Genomic DNA, 12687 nt, shown 5'->3' with positions numbered 1-12687 from the left:
AAAATAAATGGTACCTATGATTAATCATAATTAACTACAACAGATCATGCTTCATGTCATTAACTCTAAGTTAATTTTCAGGTCTTCAACCCTGCTTGAGAAATGCAGTTGTCCCCATTTTATAGCATGTATTTGCTGGGTCTACCTGTACTGGAGTTGGCTGGCTGTGATCTCCTGCTTGACCTGAGCCAGAGCCTCATGGAAGAAAAGTTCAAGCTGGGTGCGCTGCTCCACAATTCTATGCGCCAGCCGCTTCACTCGGCTCATCTCATGCTCGCGCATGGACAGCAGCTTCTGGAGCTTCTCCAGCTCCACGCTGCTGGTCTGAGTACTGACCACGGCACGTTCCCGCACAGCTGCCTTCTCCCGCTCAAACTCGCCTGCCATGATGCTTAGGGCCTGCTCCAGTGTGGCAACTTTGGCCCTGAGCTCAGCGATCTCGCTTCGCTGCGCCGCCAGCTGGGCTACATTCTCTTTCATCATCAGCTCACTCATCTCCTGTGGGGGCAGTGAGTCAGCGGACACTGGAATGGATGGCCATTACATAATTGCATAATATCAGCGTCTGGGTCACTCCAGTTACTAAAATTTATACCCTATTCTTTTATGACTTCCACTTCTTCCCCCACCGACTTGATTCACAGTAATGTGTACTCATGTCCACAAGGTATTTCTACACGTCTAGTGACTGGGGTTGGCATACAATTGTGAAATCAAGCATGCATGTGCGCATGTGTGCCATGCAGTGCCCAATGCAGGAGTCCCATCAATTGCATATGTCAGCAACAGGCCACAGTGGACAACGGGAGAGGACAGAGAGAGACAGAAAGGGAGGGGGAGTGATGGAAAGTATGCAGCATGCCAGGCCACAGAGAGAGAGACAGGAGACTGGCTCCCAGAGTGGAGGTGAGGAGAAAGAGCTGCCACAAGTGAACACAAACACACACAGGCCAATGCAAATAAACACCAGAGGGGGGGAAATACCATTCCCAGCACACCCACCAGAGATCAGGAACTACCAGAATAACAAAATGGCTATGAATTTCATTTACTTACTTATTATTTCTAAAGGTGGCTTCTTTTTGTCTCTCTTGTATGTCATTTTTGGCTCAGGGAGGATTTCCCTATGTCTGCTCAAACTGTTAGTAATACTGCCTTTTGGAGCTCCTCAATTCATGACTTCAGTCATTTGTGCACCACTAAATATAGTTGTTGCCTTAATAACGTTTTGAGGACATTTATGCTCCTAGGACACTGGGAAAGTCTCCAGTCCTCATAAGCTGTCAAATAACCCAATTATCCAAAAATAAGAAGATGGTGGTCTGGCATTAGAGCTTTTGCACAGAGCTGTCATTGAGAGGCCATGCTAGTGGAACCCCTACATATGGGGCTACTTGTTTGTCAAAGCACTGTCTTATTCCAATAGCATCTCTTGATCTTTGTTGGAAGGATGTTTAAGTTAGGGGGCTAAATATTTATTGCATGTCAATATTGCATGCCTTATTAAGAAAAAGGGAAGAGAGTGTAGTCGTTTGTACAGTTGTAGAGTGAGAGAAGCACATATCCATAATGATGGTACCTTATGCAGGGTAAGGGAGGTGTTCTCTTTTGCTAGGGCCTCATTGGTCTTCCTCAGGTCCTCCACCTCTTTCAGATGGTACCCCAGTGCCTCATTCAAACGCACATTCTCCTTGAACACGGAACGGGAAGCATCATCCATCTGCCTGTTGGAATGGACCAGGACAGAAAGCAGGAAACCTCTGGATAACTTAAGCAACAATATAAGGCATGGTGCTAACTAAGTACTAACTGCTAAATTGCTATGTTCTTTAGCAGCTAGCAAACATTGCTGTATGTTTTATGTACACATTTATGAGTCCTAAATCAATGTGCCTCACACACAGTGAATCTGACAACAAACAGAAGCAAAAAAAGTTCCCTAATAAATATACTCTATTAATAAAGTCCTAATAAAGATACTCAGAATACCATCAGCCTAAAGGGACTAAGATACCAAAAAGGTGTCAAAAGAGCAATCAGCTGATGTACAGTATGGCTGAAACTCCCTCTAATTGCCCTAAAATTCCAGAGTACAATTCTGAGGGATTGGCCTCATTTTCATTCCACTTAGCTGTGACTCATATAATTGAATTAGGCTGACCACAAGTGCTTGGTCTGGGGAGCAGGTGGAGGATTGTCCTGTGGAAACACTCTAAAATGGCAACTCCCTGGCAAAGAGAGACTTACCACCAAAGTGCCACATCAAGAAGTGAGATATTAGAAGGTTTGCTACACTGGCTTTGGTAAAGTAATCAAGCAAAACTAACATACAGCTTTTGCTGTGGCCATGAAAAATGGCCTTGTACATATACACACACATGTTCAGACATGAACACTTTCATACACACTGTTTGCAGAGTAATCTCCTCTGTTGAGGATATAATCATTGGCTTAGGTGATGTATACTATCTCCAGAAAGAAAAATGTAGTGTGGTCACGATAATAACCTTGTTTTTCTACAAAAGTTATTTATTTTCCTTTGCTGTGTGACGGTGCAGTTTGAAGAGTAAAATTAGCCTGTAATTGGAAGGAGGCAAGAAGGGAAAGATGGACAGAAAAGACACTCACACAATAGCTTCATTGTGGGCTTTCTCTGCTAGCTGAGCAATTCTCTGCTCCGCTTCCTTTTCTAAACGTACCTGGACAGAGGAGGATACACAAGTGACTGTTGCAGTGTACTACTATTTTCAAACATGTTTCTTTCTTTGCAGTCAGTTTTCATTTCACAAAGCAGACACTGAGAATTTTTTTCACTTGTTTCATATGCATTAGAACAGCAAAATATAACCTGCAGCATTGGCCTTTGCAATACTGATAGTAGAGAAGTTCGCAAGATGCTAATGAGTCCTCACAGTCACACAGTTTTAATAATCACAGTGTTTTACTTTGTTCTACAAGCATCCTGACCAATTAAATTCTTAAATTCTTTTCTATGGGTGTTCTGGTGAATCATGATTAACAAAGTAAATGATTTTGGTCAAAAACGTAGGTAAATTTTTAACCACGACTACTGATACACTGATCAAAGCATATCACAATAGCAGCATGTACCAATACCTGTATTTTATCAAGATTGTGTAACAAAAATATGCATACCTTCTCACTGAAGAATTTGTGCTCCATTCTTGCAAGACTGTCCTTGTGTTCACGGTCAGCAATGTACATACTTTCTTTAATCTGGAAAAGGGAATCAACACTTGCTATCGGACACATCAAAGTCACCCCTACTCCTACTACTGCCATTATGTCCCACATCACTAAGATTTTACATGTCTTATCATGGAAAGCTGATCCTGATTGGTCAGCATTCACGTTGGTATTGTAACATAGAAACATTAAAAGCTTACATTTCAAAGTTTCTTTTCTTTAACAAAAATATCATGCTTTTAATGTCTCTGGGTGACAAGAACAACAGCAGCAGACGGTCCATCATTTTTGCTCTGTCTCTAAGTGTTGGGAGTTGGGACTGAACAAAAATGTGGACTGGTTTGACAACCACTCCTCTAGAGATCTATTTTGTCAACCACAGACCACAGAAAAAAGAAGGTGTTGTTATTGTTGATGCTGTTATCATGGTGGTTATGTCCCTCATTTGCCACATAGTCTTAAAAATGTTTTCATCTATTTGTTTAAAAAGTTATTTGAAACTATACTCTTGAATTGTATAATCTGTTTTAATGTACAGTGCTCAGCTCATGTTCCATCTGGGCCTTCTTCTTGTGGAACTCCTTGATGTTCTTCAGTTCCCCTTGAATCATGCGGAAATCATTGGACCTCTTCTTAAACTTCTCCTCCAGCTCATCAATCTTCTGCATATACTCCGCAACCTGCAACAGCCAAGCAACCAAAATAAATGGTCGGCAGCCCAGCACTCATGATAATAGGGACGGCCGTGTTCTTTTTTTTTTTGCCCTTTTCCTTTCTGAAAAAGTGGCAGTTGAAGGACTAGGAATAGAGGGAGGGCAGGCATTTCTGAGAAATTACTTCTACATGCAGGATCACTCTGGGAGGGCCTACAACCACTGGGGTAAGAATTACAAAGTTTGTATGGCCTATGGCCTTTCCATGCAGACCGAAGTAAAGCACTCATGGCTGGCCACCAGAAAAATACCAGCAACTGGAGCTATATAGAGACCACTGTATCCAGGCATTATAACTTTCCAAGCCAACTGTTATGAAACAGAAGTCTGACCTTGTGCCTCTTGTCTTGTATAGACTGCATACTGGTCACACAGAGCTTCGATTTCAGTATTGCTCAACATACAAAAGACCTTGCCAGGTATGTAATACCAAATTTAGAACTTGCAGCAGAGCTGACAGTGACAGTTCATCATAACAGTAAAATGGCCAGGTGGTACAAAACATCAGTGTGACTTCCTGTCTTGACCATATAATCCAATTTTGTATTTATTCTGCCCTGAAAACATTTCAGTCTACCTCACAATCAACATTTATTTATTTTGTCATTAAACTAACATTTTCTAATTTGTTACAGCATTTCTTTGTGAAATATAAAGCCTATAAGCCTATAAGGCTGCCGCGATTACATGATTAAAATAAGTTAGTTGAATAAAAAAGGATCATTTTAAAATACACATTCCCAATATATCTACTCTGATTAGTCTGCAATTTTAGTGATAAACAGGACAGCCACGTTCAGCAATCAGGACCTTCTTCTTCTGGGAGCTTTTAGCACTCAAATCGCTTTTGTGTACACCACTGAAAGAGAAGAAACCCACACTAGGAAGATCTAACAAATGCATGCAAGTCTGTTATATAAAGTTAAACTAAATGTTTGTGGATATAAATAGTATGTATACCAAGTAAAATGTATATGAATTAAAATATTTTATTTAACTACACTAAGGCTGAACAGCTTGCCAGACAGTTAAGAGTCTAACAGACTCCTTCAATAAGATTCAACTTAGGCTTTACTAAAGAATTCACTGTTAAATGGAACATACAAAGCAAAAAACATGGAGAGGGGTTTGGATCTCTGCGTGCCAGGTGACACTGAAATGGCAGCTCTTGTGAGGCAGGACCAGCCACTTTATACCCTTATTGAACAGTGTAATATCACATGTGATTCCAAGCCATGGAAATGTAATGAAGAAAGAGCAGACACTACCCCAAACACATTTAAGAGCAGCAGCCACTTCACCCAGCACATTTCAGAAGCAGCAGCCACTTTATTCAGCGCATTTGAAAGCAGTAGCCACTTTATCACATTTAGAAGTAGCAACCACTTCATCTGGCACATTTAGAAGCAGCGGCCGATTCACCCGGCATATTCTTGGTAGCAATATTTCTTGCTATGGTAATATAAAGAAGTGCAAGCCATAGACTAATTTGCTCTGAGATAAATTAACTCAAACCTGTGTTGCTGAGATTACACATCACCATAGGGTTACTTGTCCATCATTGACAATATCTGATTAGATCACCCTATCACCCAGGCCTACTAGGGACCTACATTTTCAAGTGATCCTGCTAATGAAGAGCTTGATAATTAACCAATGGCCCAATCAGGTTTGTTGGAGCAGGTGATTATTGAAACTACATAGCAAGGACAGTTGGTCTCCAGGACTGGAGCTGAGAGCCACTGGACAAGACTATTCAACAGACACCAGCTTGTTTACAATGTGCTTATTGTCATTTGCAAGTAATATAATTGTGTCTTTTTCACCGAGCCTCATTGCTTCTTCACTTGTCACAGTACTTTATCTGTCACAATAATTCCAGTCCTGGAGGTCTGAATAACTCCATAATAATTCCAGTCCTGGAGATCTAAGTTTAAATCAGCTCATCAGGGTTTATTAAGTAGCATTAAGTAGTGCATTAGTTAATAAAAACATACTTGAAGCTTCCTAAACGTGTTAGGGAGCCAAGTGGCACTGGTTTCTCTCAATGTGGAGGGCTAGCGGCTCCACTTTGAACTCCTCAAGGATGACTGAGCTCCTCACCCTGTCAAGTAGGATGTAGCTCACCACCCTGCGAAGAATGCTCATTTTGCAGCTTGTATCCATGATGTAGACCAATCAGTAAACAGAGAGCTTTGCCTTATTTCTCAGCTCCCTCTTCACAATTACAGTCCACAGTAACTGCATTACAGCTGCCACCTTTCCCAGCCTGTGGCTGATCTCACAATCCCTCTTCCCATCATTTGTGAACAACACCCCAAGAAACTTAAACTCCTCAACCTGGGGCATGCCTTCCTGCCTTGGCTATGCCTTGACATCCTGACTATGCATATTACAAACAGGAGTGGAGACATAGAGGAGTATATGGACACCGCTCTCACTCCTGGTATATAGAAGCCAAATGACCCACAGTAGTGGTGATCGGATGACAGCTCAGGAGTTCTCTTGACCCAAGTGTCCAGAACATTTGGTCCCAAGTAAGATTAAATGGCAATGTCGATCATTTACCTCTGACCTAAGGAGCTCTGATACCAAGTACACATATGAACATTCTTGTCAATCCATGACTAGCACAGAAGTCCAATAACATTTCACCATTCAGGTAAAATTGGGCTTTTTGTCTATGAGCTCTGAAGTTTCAAAGGACTAACATAATAGAATAATTGTACACCAGCTGATTTTATACTATTAAAAACGTTTAATCCAAACTTTTGAACAATGATTCTAAACTTTGGAGCGATACTGTTAATATCCTGGATATAGTTGATGCTATCTCTAAATGTGCTGGGTGAAGTGGCTGCCACCACAACCACACTAGTCTTGGGGTGTTTTTGGCAGATAGGGCAGTTCTGTGAACATGCTAGAAACAAATTAATTTTCTCATCACCTGTTAAAGCAGAAGCACTTCATAAACAATCAAATAAACAATCATGCTTGATAATCTGCTAAAAATGAAATAAAACCTCAAAAGCCTACTTACTGTGCCAAATATAAATAGCAGTAACAACTAACAAATACAACAGTGCATGTCAGTTAGATGAACTTTACTTTCAGCCAAATCATAATTTAAAAAATATATTATAGAATATGTACATAAAATAAATTTAACAAACAGATGTAGTGAAACAGACATCTGCTATGGCTCCTTTAGGTAGCAGCAGCACATATAGATGCTAGAGCCATAGCGGCCATCACTGAAAGTCCCCGTGAAGGGCCAATTGTTAATAAAAATGCTGTGAAGTGCGAGTCACTAATGAAACTGCCAGTGAAGCACCAGTCACTAAGAGAATTGCCAGTGACAGTGAAGTGCCAGTTGCCAATAAAATTGCTGGGTAAGATGACAGTGTAGTGGATGGTCACAAGAGCTGCCACTTCCACCCCTGACCTGTCACACAGACATGCAACTCTGACAAAGAATATGTCACTTAAATGTCCATTACAGGTTTCAAATGGTTCAAATGTTCTTGTTTAAGTAGAGTTTGCTTGAGTAGTTCTAAACCCTGTGTTGGAAGTAAATGTACATCACTGCTGCTCAACATCACATTAAAATTCCCTTAGAAGCACAAGCAAAAATGAATTAGATCACAGGGGTGCTAATCAGGTTACATGTCATTTGAAGATTTCTACACTAAACACCGCTGTATATATATTGATATTGGGGACATGGAAAGTTCATGGCAAAATTAAATAATCAGCAGCATTAAATACTTCTCAAAATATCTTAAATTCTCAAACTAGCAGATACCCTGACAATGCAGTTTTTATTGTCCTACTGGTTTTTCTAACAGAAGGAAACAGAACCTGATTGGTGTGTACATATTTCTATGATTATTTCTTTTCCTTTATACACTGAGGTCCAAAGGTCTAAACCCCTAAGTGTAAATCTTTCTATCTTGCATTCCTTTCTAATTTAATATAATTTTTAAAAAGAATTTTAGCAGTGTAACTATTTGTAACAATTTGTAACAATTTGAATTAATGGCAATGTGCACTCAAGCTTCACAAGTTTCTGTAGAAGCCCCTGGTGACTAACTCGAAATCCACCTGAGAGTTGTGTCAAAACGAACAGAAGAAATAAGAAAAAAATTTTTACATCTCTGTACAAAGGCCTCAACATGGTCACTATCACAAATTTACTTAAATTTGGATCACAACATAGAAATAGAAATAGCAGAATGCTGGCTATTATTTTAATTTAATTTTCATACATTTTCTTTATTTAAATTTTTGTTGCTGTTGTTTAATTCTACGTTAAATGAAAACACAGGTTTACAATGTGGTCTCATACATTTGGACCCTACTGACTGTTTTAAGCAAAGCATTGTGGAATCTTGGAAAGACTCTGTATAGTATGTTACTGTTGAGTTTAGCCAACTTTTACACATAGATAACAGGATTAATCATCAAAAAACAGTAGGTTACTTGATTACTAATACAAACAACAGTGACAGCTCTACACTTACATATAAACTTGTATTTACAAACACATTATTATTCCAAATAATCTCCAGAGCAGAATGAGCACTGAAACAGAATGCAGCTGAACACAACAATGTAAAAACAAGTCAAAACAACTGAAAGAGCAGTCCATACAAACGCTATAATTCAGTGTTTGACTGTTTGATCCAGTTACAAAATGTCTAGAGAATGATGGCTAAATTCCTTAAAACTAGCATTACTGTAAGGGATTACAAATGAAATGATATATTTGCAATGGTATGTTTCTTTGTAATACTAAAAGGCATTTATAAAACTAGGCATTTTATGATGACAGTTTACTAGCAATATTCTAATGCATTCTTTCACAAATTCTGAATCATATACATACTTACAAATTTGAAAACCATAATTGTCACAGGACAAGCGTGACTACCATTCATTAACTTTGGTATCACAGTTTTAAGGTCTAATAATCTAAATCCCAACTTTTTTGCAATTAGAGAGTTATAAAGGTCTGACTTGTAATATTGGTTCAAATGAGATTTACTGTGCAGGTCCAGCTGCATTTTGTTCTTTCTTCCTTTGCTTAAATGGCATTTTTTTAATTGCTGTCAGAAAGTGGCAAGGGCACAAGGCTAGAGCTGGAAAAGACTTGATGAAATAATACTTTGGCTGACTGACTTTCTCCCACAGCTCAGTCACATGTCAGACCATTTATTTAACAAAAGAAGCAACAAAAGCAGGCGCCCACTGTTTTTTTCTTTCTTTCTTTTTTTCAACTCTGTGACTGCTTTAGAGGGTTTCCATTAGCTAAGTCCTTTTTCAAGATGAAGTGTTTTATCACATTACACAGTCCAAGTGGGGTTGGCCTTGAAATTGCATCTGAGTTCACCACAACAATGTATTTTCCAGAATAATGCTACATGGGCAAATGTGACATTGCCATGAGTGTCTAAAAAGGGGATGTTTTAAGTTTGTCCAGACCAAGGGTTTTTTTTGTTGTTAGCCAACGCTTATTGGGACCCATTTTTACCAGCATGAAGTAAGAGATGTTAAATGGAAAACAGCTGTTGACCAAAGCAGCACATTTTCTAACTTTTCAGAAAGACTGCTGCCATTGCAAGTGGTCTGATGGTTAGCTACCATTTGGAATTACATAAAAATCCCTGCAATGCATTCATGTTCAGGAATTGGGCTTATATAAAGCTTTTCATAATAATAATGTTGAAGTGACATTTGTAATTTGCTACCAAGAAACCATAAGACACGTGAGGATGAATAACTTGGCACATATTGAAACTGGCTGAAGCATTCCAGGAGAACACAGATTTTAATTACAGAGTTTTTGGCACCACAGAATGGGATTACACGACTGCAAATGTTGGGGCTCTGTTATAAAGTTTTATGCTTACTTTGTTTTTTTACACTATAAATGCACTAAGTAAGCATGTGTGTAATTAGAAGTGAATATTGTTTGTTGGGAGCAATATTACACATTCTTGGAGATTCTAGGTTTACTGTAGGTGCCAGGCAGCCACCCAACAGACAGCACAATAAATAGGCTGTGATATATGAAATACTATGATTAGCAGGAAGCTATCTACAAGAAATTCATGGAGCTGGCACTTTTGGTCATGTAAAAATGTCTTGTGCCAAATTTTGATCTGCTTGCAATGATCTGTGTAGCCAGCCCCTGTTCTTGGAACATGGTTTGTATGTTTATATCCAATGGCTAAGCACACAAATACTGTTTCCCTGGGGGAATAGCTTGGCAGCGCTCAGGACTGTGGGCACTTACTACAAGCTCTTTTTCTTGTAAGGCTTTTGACTTCTGCTCTTTTAGCTGTTCTTCCAGGGCAACAATCTGTGGAAACAAAGAAGGCAATAAACACCACAAACAGATTAGAATGGCATGCTGCTATGACATGTTGGCGCACATCTGCTATCTGATGAGCAAAAGCTGCATCATGGATTGCCAAACCAAGGTGTATGTATGTGTTCATTCAAGAAATCAAATATAGGCCAACCTTTGCTTCTTTTTCGAGGTCTTTCTTCTTCAGGAAAGCAATTATATCAATTGTGTCCTTCTCAGATCTATACTGCTGATTTGTGAGCTCTTCGTTGGCCCTGGCTAGTCTGCGAGCAGCTTCACGATATTCCACCCGTGAACCTTCCGTCACCTCCAGTCTGGCCTCCCACAGAGCTGCATTGGCTTTAGCCCTCTCCACATCAGACTCTTTGTCTAATTTCAACTCATGTTTGCCTTCTTTCTGTCCCTTTCTAGATAAAGAAGAGACATATGTTTAGTTGTCAAAAGGTGTTTGTAGCTAAACTGGGAAACGCAAATGTAAAAGACAACAGAGTCAGATATATTGCTAGATACATAACTAGTTAACTACACTAATCAACAAATTACTGTTTGTCACTTTTTCCACTAATTGTCACTTTCCACACTTAGAAATGCAGTGAGTAAGATTTAGATGAGTGATTCCTCATCTAGCGGTGAGGTTGTAGACTGCAACCAACTGAGTACCCTTCTCTCACCCTTTCTTTTCCAAGTGTGCATTAAAACCTATGGTGACCATCATGTTTTAGCTTCTTTGATGACAAGGATTCACCATCCCTTGCCTTTTCATGACTCTCTAAAGCCAGCAGTTGGTTTGCCCATTCTGAGCAACCATAGAAACATGGCAGCATGACATGGCAGCCTACGTTGGAAGAGAACCCTGTCACTACCCAGTTTAAACCGGAAACCCGTTTTTGGAGTTCGCATGTGTGAAAGTGTACATCAACCAGAATGATAGTAGAATTGACATACTGCTGCTGCACATGTGTAGTCCAAATCAGGTTTCTGGTTTAAATTGGGTAGTGACAGAACAGCTCAATATGTAGATATGAAGGGTGGCACGGTGGTGTGGTGGGTAGCGCTGTTGCCTCACAGCGAGGAGGGCCTGGGTTCGATTCCCTGGCCGGGTGACCAGGGTCCTCTCTGTGTGGAGTTTGCATGTTCTCCCTGTGTCTGCGTGGGTTTCCTCCAGGTTCTCCGGTTTCCTCCCACAGTCCAAAGACATGCAGTCAGGCCAATTGGACATGCTAAATTGCCCCTAGGTGTGAGTGTCTGTCTGTCTGCCCTGCGATGGACTGGCGACCTGTCCAGGGTGTATCCTGCCTTCCGCCCGAAGACTGCTGGGATAGGCTCCAGCATCCCCCTGCGACCCTGACGGAGAAGCGGCTTAGAAAATGGATGGATATACACTAATGTTTTGCATAATATATTCTATTTCTGCTAATACATCCCCCTAAATCTTCCACACTACACCTTTAAATGGATATTGTAGAAATAACCCAAGCTGTAACGATTGGTTGATTGGTTGGTGAAATCTACCATGCCTTTTTTTGGAAATATTTAGGCTAACACTTTGAAAGAAATATTAAAAAGTATGTTCCGTTAGTATTTCGTATATTCACGTCAAAAAAAGCTACAGTTTTCCTTGTTAAACGCAATTATTTTTCTTCTTTGTAGCTACTCCTTTAAAATGACTTGACCCATTTGCGCAGTGAATGAGGCTGCTTCAGAAAAACACTACTGAGGGTACACAGCGCCGTCCGGTAAGGTAACTTAGCTAGCTAGCTAACGTAGTAAACTAAGATTAATGACTAAACATTAAACATGTTGCAATTTATAACGCTAAATTCATGTTTGATATTCACCTGAGTATTTAAATATGTTGTTAAAATGTGGCAAAATAACACTTTCGCTAACTTGTTCAGAAAGTTCCCTGACCTGCTACGCCTTAGCATCCCTACGCCAGTCCCTATGCTCCAATATCACGTTGTAGATACGGTTAATATTTCCACGGATTTGATGTTTAATCACAGTAACTAATATGCGTGATTGCGACCGGTTTTGATGGAAATATTAATAAATGACAATATAATTAATAAACGGTATAGCTATCGTTAGAGGTCTTATTTATTAACAGTTAATGTTAGATAACGTTTCTGTGTACTGACGTGTACTGAACACACAGCTGCCTAGCAACGCGTTCCGTAATAGTAAACGTTAGCTTGCATGTCTGTAGCGCCTTGATATCGTTCGCTCACACACATGTGACCATTAATAAACACTACATTCTTGCTTACCCTTTCGCTTTTTTCCCCTTCTTTCCCTTTTTCTTCGGCATACTTCTTGGTTGAAATATTAAGAAAACAATGAATAGTGTGGACTGGCGCTTTTTCGCAGGTTCTCTGACATGTTGTGTACCAC

The 12687-nt window shown here is 39.9% G+C and overlaps 1 protein-coding gene across 1 annotated transcript in view; it reads right to left on the bottom strand.

Annotated features, from left to right (window-relative positions):
* si:ch211-163l21.10 (basal body-orientation factor 1) overlaps positions 1 to 12687 on the bottom strand; it is an 18602-nt gene extending 5915 nt beyond the window's left edge. Inside the window, exons 1-8 of the mRNA XM_017711833.2 lie at positions 12564 to 12687; positions 10448 to 10700; positions 10219 to 10284; positions 3744 to 3887; positions 3157 to 3237; positions 2629 to 2699; positions 1580 to 1724; positions 146 to 498 (exon numbers count right to left, since the gene is read on the bottom strand). Coding sequence (XP_017567322.1) covers positions 146 to 498; positions 1580 to 1724; positions 2629 to 2699; positions 3157 to 3237; positions 3744 to 3887; positions 10219 to 10284; positions 10448 to 10700; positions 12564 to 12604 — 1154 coding nt within the window. The 5' untranslated portion in view covers positions 12605 to 12687. The remainder of the gene's footprint in view (positions 1 to 145; positions 499 to 1579; positions 1725 to 2628; positions 2700 to 3156; positions 3238 to 3743; positions 3888 to 10218; positions 10285 to 10447; positions 10701 to 12563) is intronic.

The sequence above is a fragment of the Pygocentrus nattereri genome, chromosome 10 (genome assembly GCF_015220715.1).
Source record: "Pygocentrus nattereri isolate fPygNat1 chromosome 10, fPygNat1.pri, whole genome shotgun sequence".
NCBI lineage: Eukaryota > Metazoa > Chordata > Actinopteri > Characiformes > Serrasalmidae > Pygocentrus > Pygocentrus nattereri.
The sequence above is the reverse complement of the archived record's forward strand: the minus strand, read 5'-3'. Positions and strand labels throughout refer to the sequence as shown.